At 37.1% G+C, this 20,192-nt stretch overlaps 2 protein-coding genes across 4 annotated transcripts; one reads left to right on the top strand and one right to left on the bottom strand.

The window, feature by feature from the left end:
• Window positions 1-1,955: 1,955 nt before the first annotated feature.
• Cbp20 (cap binding protein 20) lies at window positions 1,956-6,562 on the bottom strand. Of its 2 annotated transcripts, none has more exons than XM_022831855.2 (4): window positions 6,328-6,562; window positions 4,502-4,608; window positions 3,149-3,315; window positions 1,956-2,373 (listed from the first exon to the last, which is right to left on the bottom strand). In XM_022831855.2, exons 1-4 carry the CDS (start codon window positions 6,370-6,372, stop codon window positions 2,240-2,242), a joined length of 453 nt encoding a protein of 150 aa, XP_022687590.1. In that variant the 5' UTR covers window positions 6,373-6,562; the 3' UTR covers window positions 1,956-2,239. The 2 variants fall into 2 exon arrangements, with proteins under 2 accessions (XP_022687590.1, XP_022687591.1); XM_022831856.2 differs by lacking the exon at window positions 6,328-6,562 and adding an exon at window positions 5,875-6,034.
• A 164-nt stretch (window positions 6,563-6,726) lies between these two features.
• Window positions 6,727-20,146, top strand: LOC111259677 (NCK-interacting protein with SH3 domain). 2 transcript variants are annotated; one of them, XM_022831851.2, is made up of 10 exons: window positions 6,744-6,928; window positions 10,529-10,712; window positions 11,587-11,753; window positions 13,386-13,575; window positions 13,818-13,942; window positions 14,371-14,560; window positions 14,856-15,104; window positions 17,054-17,206; window positions 17,600-17,832; window positions 18,163-20,146. In XM_022831851.2, exons 2-10 carry the CDS (start codon window positions 10,599-10,601, stop codon window positions 18,275-18,277), a joined length of 1,536 nt encoding a protein of 511 aa, XP_022687586.1. In that variant the 5' UTR covers window positions 6,744-6,928; window positions 10,529-10,598; the 3' UTR covers window positions 18,278-20,146. The 2 variants fall into 2 exon arrangements, with proteins under 2 accessions (XP_022687587.1, XP_022687586.1); XM_022831852.2 differs by lacking the exon at window positions 18,163-20,146 and having other exon boundaries at window positions 6,727-6,928; window positions 17,581-17,766.
• Window positions 20,147-20,192: the final 46 nt, after the last annotated feature.

Raw genomic sequence — 20,192 nt, forward strand, 5'->3', positions numbered from 1 at the left:
GCGATTGTTTAAGCCTTGACGCATCGTTACTATAGAGGCCGAGTTGTGCTAGTCACTTGATCCCGATACGAGTTCATTAAAGAGGCATTAGAATTAAAAAATTCACCTCGAATTAAAAAAACATAGTTTTGTTTTTTATGATAAGTGATTAAGCATGGAAAAATCTTTCAAAGAACTCTTAAGGCCTCTGGGGTAATTTGAACATGAATAATTGATTTTTATTTTTACACCTCGTTTATAGCCTGCAGTAAGAACACGGATACTGTAAGCACATATAGAAACTACCTGAGGCAACCGGGGTATCTTCTGCTGCGCAAAATGCTCAAAAAGAGACACAAATCCAAGGAGAACTAACCAAAGCTTGATTTCTTTGAGGTAACTATCTGTAGAATCTTAAGAGAGTCTCTTGTAGAGAGTTAAACACCACTAGGGTATACCATAATTTTTAATGAGCATGTTCTTCAAAACATTGTAGTGTGTCGCTCTCTGCCCGATAGTAGGCCATACGTCAAACGTTGAGTAAAAAAAGCTGAGTAAAAATCCATTACGTACCACAATTTGTTCAGGACTTCGGGTGTGGACTTGTCGGCGTATTTGGTAACAATGGCTTAATAAGAAATTCACATCCCTATTAAGAAGTTGCATATGAAAAACTGAAAGGTTTGCTTAAGAAAGCAGGGAACACCTTTGTATCGTTGGCAACAATACATACCTAAATCCACTAGTTATAAGTACATTGTTTCAGCAACGTCAATGAAATAGTTTAGTAGGCTTAGAATAGACTAGTTTAGCTCAGAAGTCAGTTCGGCTTGCAGAAAATGAGCAAGTGATCTATAAAATACTCTTCCAGGCGGCAGCAACAAACTAAAGCTGGTTGAATTGCAGAGACTTCAGCGATCATTGAGTACTACTTGCACTTTTTCAAAAGATAACATTGGGTATGAGAGAGCAGAAAGTAACAGTGCATGCTTCACTCAGTAACAACCCGTTACAGAAATATACGACTAATTTTTACCGCAGATTCATGATCGCTGATACTAGCAATAATCACAGCTACCCGAATTCTGCTATTATAGAGACCGGAGTCGTAATTGCGAGCAGTGACTGTTTACAAGATACGCTAGAAAACAGTAAGTCGACTCAAAAGAATATGTCCACGATTCTTCGTTAGAAGCCAAGGTAAGGTATTTTTTTTACAGAGACACAAAAGACAAGTACAATGCAGTCTTCCAATACAACGCTCCAAAGTCAATCGTCCTTAAAAGAAGTCAAGCATGGTAGAGACACAACTTCTGATCTAGCAAGCGAATGGTCGGCACGCTACCGCCTAGCCGTTACCTATATAGGTTGTTCAACTACTTCAAGATTAAACTGATTTTTCCAAAAAAATAAGCAATGGCAAAACATAGGGTTTTTTTTTTATTTTATTCCTGTTCGAATGCATCGAGGAGCAACGAACATTTTCTTTTGAAAACCCGATTATGTGCATGTTGTGTAAGGGTCAGAAAACTAAGCAAGTGCTACGTCTAGAGATTTTCTCATCCATTGCAATAACTGCACAAAAAGGTAATTCTTTCCTATATTTGCATTCACAGCCTGTATTTTTCAGCACAAAACTATTTTTTTCCTGAGATAACGAGAACAATAGGGGAATGCCGTAGGGTAACACAAGAATTGCAACGTAGGATAACACAAGAATTGCAACGAAGTCAGTTCAGGTCAAGCTGGTCCGAACTCGCGTTAAATTAAACAGCGTCCGACGTCCGTGTTATGCATACATAGTACGGATGAACTACCCGCTACTACCTGTAACTGTGGCAAGAACCTCTTGATCCCCATATATGCTATTAAATAAACAAGAAAACACGACAAACACCTTTACAAAAGCTCATTCATCAGACGCAACAGGGATTTAGATAGCTAAAAAAGCGATTTCCAAAATCAATTCAAACGAGTTCGCATATTATAACCATTAGATAAATACAGATTCACATCTATTTATTGACGTTCAACACAATGCATTCAGTGTATATGTATAAAGATATACTTATCGCGGGTACTCAAATGGCTAAAACGTCGTTGACTTGAGCACATCAGTTGGCATGTGGTAAATACGCGGTTTCTTTAAGAGTAAGTAGAGTGATCAATTTAGATACGTCACTCACACATGTCAAACCCTCTACAGAAACACCTGCTGTTTAGTGCACGATCGACCCCCTGAAAAGATTAATTTCTCATCTCAGGAGCTTCCTTCAACACGCTGCTGCATCAATTTTCCATAGCCGCCTCGGCCTAAATCGTAGTCGTTTCGGTACTCATCTCGCACTTGTCCGCCAGACTTGCCACGCCCGTATTGACGGCCCTCGACAAACCCTGGGAACAATAGAAGATCTTAGTTAAAAAAAACAGCATACCTCTTTTATTGGCGCCGAGGGATTTTTTGTGGATAAAACTAACAGAAAACAGAAAAATAATACTTCGAAATCAACATTCGAAGGATTAGATAACTGCTATGTGGTCGATATATTCGCCACTTACAGCTTCAGAGAATAAATTAACCTCAATCCATTTATCCTGGTAGGACTTAAAATTCAATTCCCACAATATCCACACTACACGAAAGAAAATATCTCAAACAGCCTGTCGCGGGACATCATTTTGTTCTATTACATGATACATTTTCTCATGGTCACACAAAGAAGTCTCCCCCAGCACCTGTCTCTCTCATGGTTTGTAGTTCAATTGCCATGGAGTCATGCTTCACTTCTTTCTTTTATAAGAAAAAGTCTATGTAAAAGCATATGCAACTCACATCACAACATCTTGATTAACTCAGTAGTAAAGATCATCTCTATATATCAAGCGTAGTTCAGTAGTAAATGCTTTACTATAATCTCAAAAATTTAAGTGCCCTTAAGGTGACCCAAATACTCATTGGAACGCACGCAAAAACAGCACGGTTTGAAAGAAAAGGGCTCTCAAATGCACCCGTAGTATATGATAATGGTGGCAGCGATACGCTAATAACTCATGGCTTCGATTAATCAGTACTTGATGTCATGCGTTGTGAACAGTTAGTTACGCACATGCACTATATAAAACGAAATCGTTGGTATGCCTCAGTTTATTATTTATTAGCAAAATTTACCTGCATCCCAATCTGTTCGAATAATGCGGTCGTCTAACTTTGTTCCATTTACCCAGGCCATGGAATGCTCAGCATCGAGTCGTTCGTAATACTCTACGAAACAAAATCCGCAAGGTGTTTTCTTGAAGCGATCCAAACCCATAATTACACGTTTCACATCCCCACATCTGCTCGATAGAGTAAAAAGCAAACCTACAATTATTTTCGTGCACTGGACCACGCACAACCTTGCTCATTTATCAATCCTTGGAGGACCACGTTACTAAACCCGTCAATCAAAACGTCTTAGGTTTCGTGCACTCTTCTTACTGTGTGAGACATTATGAAAAGTATTTTGAATATAAGCAGCATCTATTGGCATTATATATGTTGTCTAAGATTAGGTTATTGGTCGGGATCCGACTGATTATATCGGCCAACGGTCAAGGCTTTTATACCCTAACAGCATATTTATTATTTGCATTCGTGACCGCAACATTCGGTAACTCAAAGGCTATACTGCGTCAACATGGGATCCGCGTATTTCCCGTACGGCTGCCCTCTCGCAGTTTTGCACTCGAATGGTTTCGCGTGCTTGATGTAACGCCTTCATGTGCCCCCTATGGAATCAGAAGGCCTTGAAGTATTCGACTGAAGGAAAATGTAACGGACGGACCTCTGTTTGAATGACATTATTGTTAGACTCGACGCAGGGATAGATGTTTCATGCTTGTCCATAGGTCCTGTATCGTATCAAAAGAAACACAGTGCAGATCAGGTAATCCCAGGCTGAAGCCGTGATCATTTTCTGTGATAACTGAAGTACTTCCATACAGACTTCAGCACGGGAGGTAAACTTGTGCTAAGAAGGGAAAAACGTGTTCTGGGCAGTTAATGCGCATCTCTTTGAATCCGTTGCCATGGCAGACATAACTAACAAGCTTGCTGTCATTTTAATACAAATCTCTCTAATGGCAAAAATTATCACTAATACTACGATATTATCATTAGCCCAACAAAAAAATCCTAAGGGGCTGAACGTGCATACTCCGATTTTTGCCCCATTCAAGAGGACCTGCGCTCATAAAAGTGATCGGTTGTAGACAACGCAAAGTGCGTACGCCCAAGCGTCAACCAACTTTCAATCTGAGCACACAGAACAGACTTTCAGGAAAGAACTAGCCCAAAGCATGAATAGACCGTATGTTAAGACACATACGTGACTAAACTGTTACGACGCGTACCTATGTAAAGCCATATATAACCGCTACATAAAGACGAGGTGTAGAGCATATAGTTCGCATCTATACCGGTACCAGCGTCATCAATACATGTAAATGTATAAAAGGCCTAATACAACGGTAGATAACCCACCTTTCGAATAGTTCGTATATCTGCTCCTCCGTTGTGTAGAAGGAAAGATTGCCAACATAGAGAGTTGTACTGCCCCTTAGTAAACGCTCTTGTTCGGCTCGGGAACCCTTCATAAACAGATAGAATTCAACAATATTTATTCGAGTACACTAAATCAATTGCTAGAATCAAGAGTTATAATTTTACGTTAAATACAATTTTTGAATTAAAATACATTCAAGTTAAGTTGATTTGAATTTCTTGTCTGAACGACGCAGCTATGCGCGGAAATGTCACCAAAATATGTGCAATAGCAATAAACGATTAGAATAAATATTGACCAAAGGCTTATGCTCTTTAATGTCACTGAGAAAATTTACGTGGTATCAGAATTAGGAATATATGAAGCTGGCCTATGCTTGAGATGTACATTGGAATAAACTCTTAATGACACGGAGTAAAAAAATAACTTACATCAAATTTCTTATGAGTTACAAATTTCTCTTATTGATTAGCGATTGATGCTTTGCTAAATAACAATTCTAGGTTGCATTCATATCGTTTTTTTATAACAAACAAAAGAGGCACAGTACAGTATAAACGTGCAGTATTTTAAGCCCCTTATATAATGAGAAAGTTGAACGTTTTACATTAAAGCATCATAACTAAAGCATCAAATAGATGTACAAAATTGGATATCGTCGTCTGGAACCATCATCTATACAGACTATCTTTATATAGCGAGTTTAGGTTCCAATATTTCGCGCTTTGGAATTTAGATTTTGTTAATTCGTAAAAAGGATTTTATTGGACCAAGGCAAGACTGTAAAGTTCCTATAAAGTTCGAAAAGTGATACAGGAGAAAAACCATAACAATCCAAATTTACCACCTTGTTGTTTAATGGTATTAATTGTAATACTACATCTAATTGCTTTGCCGAATTTTTGATAATGAAATGAGTTCTGGATATCAACTTAGTATGTCATTTCACGTTCATTCCGCAACCTTTTCGAAACTGGTCTTCACCAGAGAACATAATTCTGAAAGGCTTAGAATTTACGATAAAAAAAGTAGATACTGGTGTTTCCTTATTCTGTATTATTGTTTTATATTTAGTTACACCTTTCATGTAGTATTTCGATTTATTCTATTTTATAGTGTCAGATACCAGACGTTCAAGATTCGATGTCAAATCAAGGTTTACGTGTCATAAGCATTGTAATAATGCTGCAAATAAGGACTCGCAATTTTCAATGTCCACTTTCACATGAGAATATTGGAAATTAGCTATCTCATAATAGAAGTAGTTCTATATTTCTGGTATCAATATGTTAATATTGTACTATAAGTAAACAAATAGCAGCAACAGGCAAAGTCTCCGGCTACAACTTACATATTGCATTACACATCAATATTTTAAATACGTATACTTAGTAAAGCATTATTTTTTTTTAACTATCTCAGCTTTGAAAAGCCGTCATCATTACACAATATACGTAAATAACTATTTCGAAGACATATTCTAATATTTATATCACTTTATCAGGCTAGACATAATCAGAAAGTTACTTTATATTTTGATCTATGCATAACCCGGGAAAGCAGCTCTTTCTGCTCAGCAGCAGACCGAGAGAGGTCCGATGAGAAGAAGCTTCAGCCACTACCGCCTCATAATAATGGTGGTAATAGTTTGTAAGCCTGAGGTTTATAAGCTTTTAAGCGTTTGAACCTACTACACATATTTAGAATGTAAAGATATGAAGGCGCTTTTCTACCTATCAATTAAAATCAGAAATCCCCAGGTACTTCCGTTAGTTACTTCCTTAAAGTTACGTCCGTTACTTACCTTAAAATGCTGATCGCGGTATGCACTGAGATCAAGTGAGCTCATCGTGACAGGCTAATGCTGTTGGGGTTAAACACACCCTGTTGAATTTCCTATGGTGAGAATCGGTGACTCAAATAAAACTACAAAACGGGAATTTGTACACAAGCGTTGCCGTAAAACGTATAGCGGATTCCAGCCACCGCTTTGCCTCTGGGGGATACGCCAAAATCGACAACTTCGCTGTGGGAATACTGCGTTTGTTGTTCTTTGTACAGATGGTACAGATGTGGCTAACTCGGTGAGGAGATGACAAAAAGATAGACTAGCTGACTGACTGAAATCGTCTGCAACGGTGAAAGCTATTATGATCAACTCCGAAAGAGCGGGAGGAGGAAGAGGTAAGATTGTCTAAATGAACGGACGGTGTTTCTTGACGTTTGAACTGGTGCTCTAGTAGGACCCTTCAGTGTGATTTTGAGGGTGTATCTAACTGCAGTTCGTTACTACGTTCACGCTGTTTCTACTGGACGGTTGTTGCACAAAAAGGTAGCAAACTGGGAAATACAAATTGGATCAGCTGTACTCAACAAGACCTCTGTACCACTACAGTATCTAGAAGGTGGGTACGGTTGTATGTCAATGTGAACCCTGAACCATTTTGCGGCAGCCAATGCCGTTGATCGCGGTGAAATTAGTTATCGCTGGAGTTGGCATCATTATATAAACATGCACGGCCCATTACCACTTCTAATTATGAAATACTGTGTCTGTAATAAATAAAATTAATAGGTATCGATCTAAATATATCAAATAAAGGCTTTGTGCACGCGACTCTAAGCGTTGGCACTATAAGTGTGCCTATCTGACAGCTGTCAGGGATAACAGATATCATTAGCAGCGGTAGTAGTGTTGGTCAAGGCGCAGCTGACGCTGGGAGATCATTTTTTATCGTAACTAGTAGACTTGGATATCTCTGTGATGCGATCGGTTTTTAAATCACGTGTAACTATGGAGTAAAAAATTATAAACTAATAAGCCATTGTTTTAAAGCCTTATTAAACAGGCGTAAAATACGAAAAACTATGTGGTGCTGTCAGTATATATATAGTCGCGCTTGTAAAAAATAAAAATAATATGCTTGTAAAAAAATAAAAATAATATTTTTTTCTTCAATAGTCACTGGTAACGTTATTGAAATTTAGTAAATAAATAACTCAATACACTAGCGAAAGTGGGAAAAAGATTGAAATGGCATTTTCCTTGTAGTAGTCGCGTCGTTAAATGACATAATAACGGAACGAATATGTTTTTTGGAGAATTTTCTGTACAATCCAATTTTATACATGCGCAAGTGTACACAAAGAATAAGTACTGAAAAAGAGATTGTTAATTTTATGATGAATAACCTAGCAACGTCCCTTATATCTTTGTTATAAAAATCAAGCTCAGTGAAGTGTAAATGCTGTTATTTGCTCAATGTGCAGCCAATGATTAGATCTATAGGGAAAAGTAATATATACTTTATAAAATTCGGTCCTTTTATTTTGTGTTTTGTATATCATGTATTCCAACACCCTTTAGTTTCAGGCAGTTCCGTGTAAGTGGTAATGCAACTAAAGAATAAAAATCATCTTATCAGTAGTCATTAAACACATCTTTTGATAAAAATTTTAAAGCTCTACAATGGCCTCAAAAAAATGGCACATACGTGCTAGTATTTTTTTTTTCGGTTATTCCATTTTTCAGTCAAGTTAATACGTAAGAAATATGGATTCATTACGTATTGACTGTACAACTGCGTATATTTAAACATGATTTGGTAACTGGGCCAGCCAACAAACAAAGTAACAGCAGCAACAACGAATTATTACTAATCTTTTACTAATTTTGTTACTCAACGATGAATAACGCTGGTGCACTTAGAGGAAACATTAGCATTCTAGTGTGTAAAAAAGTTCGTACCTAGAAGCTTTCCCTAATAAAAGGGAAGCATCCTATATGCATAAGCGGCTAAATAATAATGACCCTTAATTAGTGTTTAGTAGCATCGTTTAAATAGCACTACACTGTATTAGTTTATCTTGTGTTCGACCAAGCCCCGTTATTGGACGACAATGACGTAGCGGGTTGTTTCGAGCCTTCTACCCCGCACAAACATGTTTGCGTAAGATGATGTTTTTTCAAAAATAATTGCATAAAATAATTTTCACACGCATATATATATATATATATATATATATATGTGCGTGTGAAAATATGACACAGGAAATTGCAGTACTACCTAAGTACACGTAAACACTTACTCAAGGAATGAGTTCTACTTTGTCTTACATTGTTTACTCCTTGTACTTCAACGCCTATTCTAATATAGTATAGTATTAATAGGTAAGCACGTATTTGACATGGAAATTATATAGCGATCAATACGAATTTAGTCAGAATTCGGTGGTTTGTAATCTATTTATTCTGTATTTTTATTGACTCGATTTTGCTATTTATCCTAGTGTACTAAACTGTTATCTTTAATGCTATCTAGAATAAGTTTTGTTAGTCTAAAAAATGTAGTATGTTGCTTTTTTGCACTCCTCACAATTTTTGTTAGACGGATCTGTAGATAAGCTAAACCACTTAAAATGTCATCGATGGTTGGTTAGGTCATCCTCAAACAAAAGTGTGCGACTTGAGGTTAGAAGGAAGTAGGGAAAGCACTGATAAATGAGATATATGGTGGTAAGTTCGACAAGGCCACAGTATCTTTGTAACCAATTTTATACAGCAATGTTAAATTATCCGTTCTCGTTGAGTCACTTCCAGTCAAAACAATTTTTCAATACAAACGAATGCTTCGCGTCACGGAATTCGAACCAGTGATACTTGATTATACGATGAATAACGAGAATATTTGCACTACTCTTAGTTATCCGATAGTATCGTTTCGCAAAGCCAGGCAAAAACAAATTGTTGCAATATCTTATCCTTGATTACTAAAGTTAGCAAAATGTATGAAAAAGCCTGATCTCGTTGGGTAACTCGGAACAGAGTGATAACCTGCCTTAAATCAGCCACATGTAATACAAAATTGTTCTCAAATTAATTGTAGAACTAATTAGACAAATCGAAGTTTCACTAATTAACTTTTTATCAATAATACCTGGACTCCTAAAAAAAAAGAGAAAGCGAGAACTGATGTGTTGCATGACATTTCATTGTGAATAGTCTCCATAAACGGGCTCGAAAAAATCCCGTTAGAAACAACACGTGTTTAATGTATAAGTAAGAAAATCGTACATTTGTAAAGCAGCACTGTCTTTAACTTGTCAAACTAATATTTCTCGCCCAAGTATTTTTGATGAGTCCTTTTAAAGCCAAATTTTTCTTCATGTTTACTTCTCTATCTGTGTGTCATTATGATTAGTTATACAAAAATTTTCTGTTTGTGAAAATACCGATTGATAAATTTGTGTTTGTACAATATAAACATTTAGTAAATTAATAGTGACAGAAGAAAATAATATGTAAATAAATGAAAATAAAAGAAAACTGAAACTCAGAGCAAAGAAGGAAGCAAGGACAACAATACCTTTGTTATTTGGTATTAAGGTCTTTGCATAGTGTTCTCACAATTATTACGACGTCGACACTGAACCTCATTCTATGTTTATTTCTGTTGGACCCAAAACAAGAAGATGCAAACTCACCCTCTATATGCTACTAAGGGTCTATAAACGTTTTACTGATCAATTTAAAATCTCCTTACAATACTTCGTGAAGTATCATCTCCATGACTATTAAGTGCAGAAAGGGTATATAAGATCATATACTTATTTATCATTGACGGCGTGCTTTGATACACCTGTCTAATGGACAGATATAAAGATATGGGTTGCATATTTTATCATAAAAATCGTACTGAATGAAATTTTGAAATGTTCCGAGTTGATCTTGCAAGTTTATTTGAGAAAAGTTACTTAGAGAATTTACTTAGATTAGATACTAGCGAATTAGCTGCATTTTTTTATAAGAACCTGGTAATTGGTGTTGGAAGCCATAACAAGTCCGTTTTATTTGGACAACCTTGGTAGAAATCTGCAGTTAAAACTTATCCTAAATGTAATTGTTATAAAAATTCTTTCAATTGAGCGAATTCAACATCAACTCTTTCAATTGCGTTATATTGATGTGGTAATTTGTCTGTTGAACCACGATTCGTTTTTTGCAGGCTGTTAGAATCCGGGCCGAAGTGAGTCGGTGGGAGGGAATAGGCACCAAATCACGTGGACGTCGATGCAATGGCGTCCTCGGTGTCCCAGGCAAGCGCCCTCTATGAGTACCAAGCCAAGGATGACCGTCTTCTCAATCTGCAGCAAAATCAGAGTTTTATTGTCGTCGATAAGCTCTCCAAGGTTGGCTCACATTTGATATTTATTTTTTTTTTTGGTTGTTGTATTATTTTTGTGCCTAAATTTGCCCGAAAATCTTTCTTCATAAGAGCTGCGCACAGTTGTCAGGTTTATATTTTTCTCAAGCTTAATACTGCATCAATAACCGTTAAACTGTAGCATACTCAGCAGAAACTTTATAATGTCACAAAGCTTATTAGTCGTAAATTATTTTTGAATTGCTATATATCCATCATACGCTAATATATCTCATTCTGAGTGTACAGTCAATGAAGCCAAACCGCGTGTTTTTTTGGGGTTGCAGTGCTATTCATGTAGTTCATAGTCTTTTTAAATTGATATGTGTTTAAAAGATGGGGTTGGGGTAAGGTGAGAAACCGATGTTTACGTATTTTGGGCGAGCATTCTAGCCCACCCTTTTTTTAGTCACGATAGACCGGGTAATAGTTCACGTAATAAATTAATGAAGACCATATTTCCGCAGGCATGGTTAAACGGACATGACACTATTGCAGTTATGCTATAAAGACTTGGTCATTTTCGAAGGAGTTGAGGCAAGAAGAATCTAACCACACACACGGAATAAGAGATCAAATGTTCTCTAATTACTAGGCGCATATTCTCTTTGTCTTCTTCGGGCTTTTGTTTGAAAATTTGAAATGGCAACGCTCTTGCCAATTTTATTAGCCTTTTAAACTCCTCTTGATATAAAGTTTCAGGCCCTAAAATAAAACTAAGGTTGTGTTTACTAAGTTCCAATTTCGGATGAGTATATTTACTTCGTCGATTCTAGTAATTCGCAGAATCGTCATTTTAAAACGGAAAGCTCAGTAGGTTCCTATTATACTACTTGGTTTTTCTTATGTTTGGTTGTCAGGACCCGAACTGGTTGTTTGCGGTAATGGAAGATGGTACAACTGGATATGTGCCATCAAACTACATTTCGAAAAATGGTGATCTTGACAGTCAGCTGGCAGAGAAAACACTGGCCGCTCTTCAAAAGAATGCTCACAACCACAACGAAATGGAGAAGAAGGCCGTACGGTACGTATTATGCTATATGCTTAATTTAACTTATGTATTTAAATTGTGTCTCATAATAGTAAAGCGGAAAGGAATGACGGGTTGGCCTTTGCTGTTAGATAAATTTGAATATTCTTTTAAATTCATCTGAAGTTGGTACCATCGAGAGGATTCGACATCTTAGATGAACTAAAGATTCTCAAACGCTCTGAGTCGATGATAAAAACGCCGATAGCGCATAAGTCGGCATTTCTAAACCTGATTTGATTTATGGCAGACATTTGTTAATGAATCAATTGGATCATGTGACCTATACGATTAGATTATACCTCATACGGTGCCCCGTCTTCGAATTCTCTACATTGGCTTCTTGTATAATAGGCTGGTGTTTTCTACAGCTTAACTTACCGCTATTCTACATTCTGAAATTTTATTGTAGTGCGTAGTAAAAGCCTGTGCTAACTTGTGGTTAGTTAACGTGATAGTTGTTTGTGGCAATAGTTTCAACCTTAAAACTTTAGCCCTTGCTTTAGCGGCTTTCGTCTAGAGTTCTGCATATTCTCCCTTGAGACTCCCCAGAGACTTTGTTTTGTAATATCATACCCCAGGCGCTCTTAAACATTGATAGCACTAGATAAAAGACACAAAAGGTTCGTCACTGCTTTTTGAAATCGTTATTGTAATCAACATTTCTATGGGTGCCGGAAGATTCACATTTCGATATTCTGTGTTGAAGTCTATCGATTTTCGACAGTTCTATTGGTGACTTAACTGGGTAGATATTCACATAAATACAACGCACCAACGAGTAAAGATTTGTGTGAATTTGGAGTTTGTACGACACATGGAGTCTATTGGTTCCATGCACAAAGAGAATGCACAATCGTATCTTCAGAATAGTAATTGTATACGTTTAACCTTTCTGTTAGTACAGGTTATAGCAATTTTAGTACTTAATAAGTATGTTATAGAAGTGCTGCTATTTGTCTCCTCTATAGCTGTTGTTTTAATTGCCTTGTGTAATCAGACAGCCCAAGCGCTCTTAAGCAATGATAATGCTAGATTGAAGGAAGTAAGTTAGAGATTTGTATTTTATGCACATAAATTTACTGGAAGAAAGTGATCATAGTATACTGACGACGTAGCATTGCTCACCGGTTTGTAAGAATCGGAAGCTCTATGCAGGCGGTCTGGAGGGAACGAGCAGGAAAAGCAATTATCATTGCACTCGTCATTTTTTCAACTGTTTGGATTTTTGGAGGACTGAACCTAGACCACTTCAGGTGTCTTAGAAATTAGCAGCCAAACACGTTTCTACTGCATTTTCATGCGGTTAATAGGACTACAGACAACGACAGTGTGTTTCATGCGAACTTTGCAGAAGTAGCCTTACTGATATTAAGGGTTTGCTCCCCTTTCGGCAGTTGCTTACGCATGTCTCGCCACTCTGTCACTTCAGGTATAGCTCTACTATGGCCGTATATATATATAATATAATGCATAAAATGTATATTCACAGTAGTCAATAGTAGTATTATTATTTACGTATCTGCGTTGCTGATACAACATCTGGTTACTACTAAGTCGCAGTGGTGTTTCACAAACATACTCTCAAAGATTTTACTAAAATCTCTCTTTTCAATTCCTTTGTAGGTGTCTACGGGAAAAGATGGCTTTGTCGCGACTTAACTCGGATTGGCTGTCGGAAAATCTTTGGGATCCGGCGCAAGTAGCTCGAGAAATGGTCGAACAAGTGGAGGCTGCTACAAAGCTCAGTCCTCAAATGGCGAGAACTGCTGTGCAACTTGTACTCAATAAAGTCGCTGAAACGATGCCTTCGACAGTAAGTGTGATGTTCGACAAAGATAGTTTTTGAGCTGATATCGGTTGCCTTACCTCTCCTCACTGTAATTCGTATTGTCATACGACTTGTGAAACACTCCATGCTTTACCTTCTGTGGGCCAGCGGTTGTTTAGCGAAGAAAGACACTTTTGCTTAAGAATGGTAACCCTAAATGGTGCAGAAGTATTTAGTAATCGTTCACTGTTATTCCTTCATTTGCTTGTATTTATATCCCTCAACAGCTGCAGTCAAATTTGTGGCGAGCATTGATGTCGAAGATCGAAACGATGAACACGGAAACAGACTACGATCGCTTGGAATTGGTTTTTAAGGGACTTTATCTCACCAAAAATGACGAACAACAGCGGTATAGTTAGACCTCTAAAACTTATAATTGAAGCGAAGTAAACAAACATTTAATTCAACAGCACAAAGCAAAAAGTACCGAAGAGATGTTGAAATATAACGCGTACTTCTGTCTATTATTCTGTCAGTAGCTTCTTTCACTTGCGATTAATGTACAATCTCAGTATTGCTTAGTGCTTACGAGAGCGTAATACTCTCATTAGATAGAACTAGAATCTAGATACATATTTGTATATATATATATATATATATAAAACCTGCTGTTGTTATACATAATGTTATTTAAATTGGGGAACATTGCATAATTCATTCTTAACACTCCAGATTCAGATTTACTTAAATGCGTTCTCGGATTTTTGTGATCAATGTTTGTCCAATAATTTATTTTAGCAGAGTATCAATAGTCGTATTGATTCGTGTTTTATACAGGTCGTGGCCGCTACACCAGGACGAATCTACTATCAATACCTTGCTTGAGCGATTATACTTGCTACTGGTAGAAACAGACGCCAGTACCAGTAGTCGAGTACTTCAGATCGATAACTACGAGTACATTACTACATTAGTCGAATATTATCAGATGGAAACGCGAAATTTGCTTCGCGTTTGGATGCTCAGAGTAGGTGATAAATTAATTTTGACCTAGGCCATACGAGACAGTTATCATTTTCTTTTTTAGTAAAATGTGCCAACGGACAGCCTGTTACCTTAAGGGGCCTTTGACAACTAGAGATCTTGTAAACAGATCTAAAAGACTTTTGAGTTACCATTACCACAGCCTTGTATTTGTACAAGGGCGTAGCCTCGGGGTCCGGTTTTAGCTTACATCAATATTGTGTTGCAATTGCATATTGCTAACGAAAATTGAATTCCCTATTTTCTAGCATTTTGCTTTTTTCACGTTTTTTTTTCAGGTATTTCTGACGTGCTGCGAGCTTGACTTCTGCGTTGTGTCTGTTTTACTTCACTCAGTTTTACCGATGGAATTAGCGCGGGATCTCCGTACCCAACCAGATATTGAACGGTTCAAGTACTCTTTACTGCTACTGACCGTAATCTTCTGTTCGGGAGAGAAACCTCCGAATGATGTTTACGGACAAATAAATGAGGAGTTCATTAACTTCTTGCTAGAGCAAATCGAGAACCCTCTTGACGATGACCAGGTCGGCACAACGGTTAAATTATGTTCTCTATTTAAGATAAAATGAATAAAATTTAATGGCTTACTGAGACGTGCACAGCTCCAATCAGGCTTGCAAATGCGCTATGCAATCATAAATACCTTAACATACGTGACTCTCACTATGAAAGTGCATGTTCATCTTTACATGCAATGAATTCATCTTAGCTGTGTTTTTCATTCTCATTGTGTTCATTTTATTTGTTCATCTTGCTTCTGTTTCAACATATCTATTTTGTAGGCACATTTTATGTCACTTGAATTGTTCTTTCGATACACTCTGTTGCGCAACATTAGCTGTATTATATATTCGAACTGTCTGGTAAAATTTCTAATGCCTAGTCCATCTTCATGAGATTTTAGCAACAATAGACACTTTCAATCGAGCTCTTTTAGTAGATGAACCGTAACATGAAAGTGACAACTCAAGTTCTAATTGGAGCCGAGAATATAACGCCGTAAGAATGCATTCTTTTTTACTATTTAATAGCTAATTTAATCAAAAAACAAATCCCTTAAAATGTAGAACTAATAGTATGACAAAAATATACCTATAAATTTGGGTGAATAGTGTACTATAATGACAGATACAGTGCACTCCAACAAAGTACCTCTCTGGTAAAACTAAATATTAAAAATGCATCGACGCGTTTCGGAGTACGAGTGAAGACTGCTTCCGTACTTTGCAACAAAGTATCCGATATAATTTCTGTGCATACTGCCTGAATCTCATTCGAAAATGTGTCCGACTTGTATGGTTTGCCACCGCCAGCTCTGGCACCGCAAGCAAAGATGTATCATTTGTAGCCGTACGAGGTCGCCCCAATCTGCCTTTCTGCATATTGGACCATAAATCTTAAATTTCTCTCGTAGATGTGTAACTTTGAAAATGGAACAGTCTCATACTTAAGTCTTCGCAGTCACTGAACTATAACAACATTCTCAAGATCATGGTAACATATTCAGTTCTTTCAAGGTCAAGCATAACTTCGCCATGTTGATGTGATTCTTTCACAATGGAAGGGCTTACACCGCTAAGTCCACAATGCTACAGCCAACCAAGAAAACGAAACATTATTTTTCCCATTATCTTAACTTCATGGGAAAAGCTTCTATGACAGTTCAAATTGTCTAGCGCTTATTTGAAGTTTGAAAATGTGTGAAGGAGAAAAAAGAGAGATTTTTGGGATAGGCCTTTTCTGGAGATCGAGGGAGAGGGAAAGAGTAAGATTAATAAAATCGGATGTGAAAAATATATAAGTAATACCACTGTTAGTACCTATTCTCTCTGTACTGTATTTACAATTACGAAAATATAGCGTCCTAGAAGAGTTATATTCTCTCAAAATCCTAACCTATTAATTTTGCATCTTCGTCATAAAACGGCACATCGTGAAACAACGTGCTGTTCATCGCATTAATATGAATCTTTATCATGGTCAACTATAGGTATTTGTAGAAAATTTTTTTCAATTATGAACACCTTACGACATCACGTACGTTATTTGGCCATCCTTACTTAGAAAGTAAATAAGTGGTACTTCGTTCCAGAGATAAATAAGTAAAGTCTTTCTTCTCTAAAGATTGTAATGTGCGAAATTCTAACAGCTAACAAAAATGTAATACGTGAATTACCGCTCAATATAATAATTACTGTCTAGTGCCAAGTTATCGAGCTAAGTCCGTAAGAACGTACTTCGCACTCCACTTAAAACCGTACGATGTAACAATATTTAACAGAAAGCACGCCGTGTCTTTAAGGCTATAATAAAAATAAGGAGTAACTATAATGGCTTAAAATTGTTACAATCCATTATTTTAAGTAAATTAATTTACATATATATGATTTCCAATCTCCCATGGTGATGCTAAAAAGTGCGTGATACAAACTAATATGGATGTATTTTTCAATCAATTCTTGGGGTATTCTAGGAACTCGCAGAGCTATGCGTTGGCGTCCTTCTGGCTACAAGCTTAACATCCAGCGATTTTGTGATGGAGAAATTGCTCAGTACTGAGCAGTCTTTGCAAGGTTTCACTCAAAAACTTTTACTCCTTGTTAATCGTGAAGATGATCCAACCAAGGTACATCAATGTATACCTTTTTTCTTGGTATTGAATGGTTCATTTGTGTACAAAAGTCAACTTTTCAGAGATCGATTTTGTTAATTGAGCACCTTAGAGCAAGCACTATGCGCCACCAAAAGATCCCATATAGTTTAGCTTTACAGCCGACTTGGACAGTTGTCGTAGATTCAGGGAATTGTTTCTAACTATATACAGCCATAGTGCACGGTGTTACGAAATGGCTCATATAAATAGCTCCGGCCCGCATTAGGCTTAAATAAAATTAGATAAATATTTCAGCACTCAATTTCACATTTGTTTTGTGTATTTATAAGTGGCGAATCGGGTGCTAGGAGCTGCTATGCTGACATACGCATCTGTGCTATATTCAGTTTGTCTTTTATTGTCCAGGTATTGAATCACAGTGAGCTGACATCGCGTCCCTCAAATTCGGTTCTCGCTATGCTGATTTGCCTTTTCTCTAAGCCCAAAACAGCAGATATCTTCTATTTAAATGATGTTCATGTATTAATCGATATCATTGTGCGCCAACTAGTGGATACCCAGCCTTCAGATGAAAGGCGTCAAGATTACTTGCTTTTAATAGAAAACATACTTAAGAATGGAGCCTACCAAGGACACAGGTAAGAAAGCCCAACGAAAACGTCCACCTGAAGTGACTCCACTACTTTCAGTCGGGCTGAAATGTCTTTGATAGAGTAAATATAGTTATCTTAGGTTTACCTAACACTTGGGTTTACAAATTTTCTCGCAACTTTTTCAACTGTCTGTTACGTATTTATGCTGAGAATATAAATCGTTTATTTTCGTACGAGTTAAGGTAGACGGGCTAGATCTGTAGAAGTCTGCAGTTAATTATAAAATTAACCCCCTTAGCCCTCTAAGCATGGTTCCTCTGAATCGAACTTTGTTAAATCAAAATCATTTTGTTGTTTCCGTACGCGGTGCTTCAGGTATAATCAACTGGAGAAGTGTTTTAATGCAGTACTAACTAGTCCAGAATCGCCAGATAGTCACGTGAAGATTGTGCGAAGGATCCTGGACAGTGGTAACCTGAAAGCGGCATAGTGACAAAAGGAATAAAATGCAAAAATATTCTTTCAAATTGCTGAATGTTATTTAGTCAAATACTGTAAGCTACGTAATGGGACAACTAGAATGTACAAAGTTAATTTAACGTTTTCAGTGCTCCTGTCTTTCCATGCAGCAGAGTCGACGCTTGGTTTTTCTGGTGTTAGGTAAGAGATCCAGTGCATTATAACCGTACTCATACATACCGTTTCTTGATGCCTAGGTTCGTACAGATTTGAAATAGATATCATGTATTATTTATCCTCAGTTTTATTAGTTCTGTGGAGCTCAAGTAACAGAGACAACAATTGAAATGGAACAACTTAGTCCGACAGCGCACACAGATGATCTGCTATGCATGCTAAACAACATAGCTGGGTGAACATCTGCACCCATTGCTGCTCTTGCTGCCTTGCTGATAACATTCAAAATGAATATGGCTTAGTATATGAATATGCATGACGAATCGGAGATCTTTTTATAGACAGAATCTAGAGATTATGCGATGGTTTTTTTAGTCCGATCATTAGGAATGCTAATTTGTTCTTTACGGGGCACAGAAGTGTGGATCGCTTTTTGGTCCAAAAGTCCTCGGTGTTGTCGGCCCAGTAAGGGAAATACAGCAGGTATTTGAGGCTTTCAGGAACGTATAAATTATAACTTCACACATACGGATCGGATACTTCCAACGCCTATAGATTATTAGTAGCTTATACTAGTTATATTGCTTATATTTAGTGAGAGAAAGAAAGGGATTATTTGCTTATAAGCCACTTCCCAAGTTGGTAAGCCTGCAGACATTCTCACGCTTCACAAGCATCGTAAAATACTCTAGTCAGTGTGAACGAACTTCAAATCTTTGGAGTTGCTGTAGTTCCTATCGCGCAGAGCACCAGTTTCCTTTTTAAATCCTTTAACTTTTGAAGCAATGACATGATGATTCCCTCGTTAGCAGTTCCATTAACATGCCCAGAAAAGGATTTCTCTTAGTACCAATCTAAATTGTATTTTTTAGCTAGCGTGTGCTATTCGGGCCCATAAGTTAGCTCGAATGCCAGTATCTACTACAGTATTATATATTGAAATCGGGACACATAGAAATAAATGTAAACTAGGGATCCAAGGAAGCAAGTCAGATAACTACCTTAGGTAAGTCAACCAGCAACAACGATTTACTGGAAAGGGCTTTATTTCTGCCGCCTCTAAGTACTTACATGTCTATATCAGTGAACTGATGCCTGTTATTTATATTACTATTTATTTGTATTGTTTGAAGGTAGTTACGATTATCAATATTTGATTGTTATCGCGTTCGAATTGCGGCTGCGCTTAGCAGTGAAGGATACCATTTACCTCGTTTTTTAATTGTAATAGATTATGCGAAAACTATTTTGAGTAGTTATGCCCATGATCGTTTTCCCGATCGGTCTCGTCAGTGCACGAATACAACAACCATGTCACCAACAACATCAACGACTGGCAGACGATATGAGGAAAATTGCATTTGCATACGTAGATGAGAATACAGTAGTAAATAAAGGCAAGAGGAAAGAAGAGATCAGGCGAGACCGAAGGTCTAATTGAAAGAGTGTGCAAAAGAGAAAAACCGAAACGTTAATATGTTCCCGAGATAAGGAAAAAAAAGAACAGAACGAACTTTGTGAACAAGGGGATTTCTTATCTCGACAAAGTAGTGATAAAGAATTTGAGAAATAAGCGCGGGTTAAAATCTACAGAATGTTATAAGATCGGTTCGCTGCCCTACTAGAAGCTGGACGATCATTATGATTAATCTAGTGCGCCTATTTACATTTCTATCTAGATAATTACTAATAAAATATGTCAGTACAAAGTTTCAAGATTTTATTACCGTCGTCTTTTTTTTTAGCTAGCATGTCCACACATGTAGTAG

The sequence above is a fragment of the Varroa jacobsoni genome, unplaced genomic scaffold, assembly GCF_002532875.2.
Source record: "Varroa jacobsoni isolate VJ856 unplaced genomic scaffold, vjacob_1.0 scaffold_357, whole genome shotgun sequence".
In the NCBI taxonomy this organism is placed as follows: domain Eukaryota; kingdom Metazoa; phylum Arthropoda; class Arachnida; order Mesostigmata; family Varroidae; genus Varroa; species Varroa jacobsoni.

Bases quoted from the DNA above. Each gene is read 5' to 3' on its own strand.
- LOC111259677 (XM_022831851.2), top strand. From the start codon at position 10,599: ATGGCGTCCTCGGTGTCCCAGGCAAGCGCCCTCTATGAGTACCAAGCC. The intron at 10,713-11,586 runs GTTGGCTCACAT...TTTGGTTGTCAG, and splicing joins TCGTCGATAAGCTCTCCAAG to GACCCGAACTGGTTGTTTGC. The intron at 13,576-13,817 runs GTAAGTGTGATG...ATCCCTCAACAG, and splicing joins CTGAAACGATGCCTTCGACA to CTGCAGTCAAATTTGTGGCG.
- Cbp20 (XM_022831855.2), bottom strand. From the start codon at position 6,372: ATGAGCTCACTTGATCTCAGTGCATACCGCGATCAGCATTTTAAG. The intron at 4,609-6,327 runs GTAAGTAACGGA...CTGTTTATGAAG, and splicing joins ACCGCGATCAGCATTTTAAG to GGTTCCCGAGCCGAACAAGA. The intron at 2,374-3,148 runs GTAAATTTTGCT...TATTGTTCCCAG, and splicing joins TCGAACAGATTGGGATGCAG to GGTTTGTCGAGGGCCGTCAA.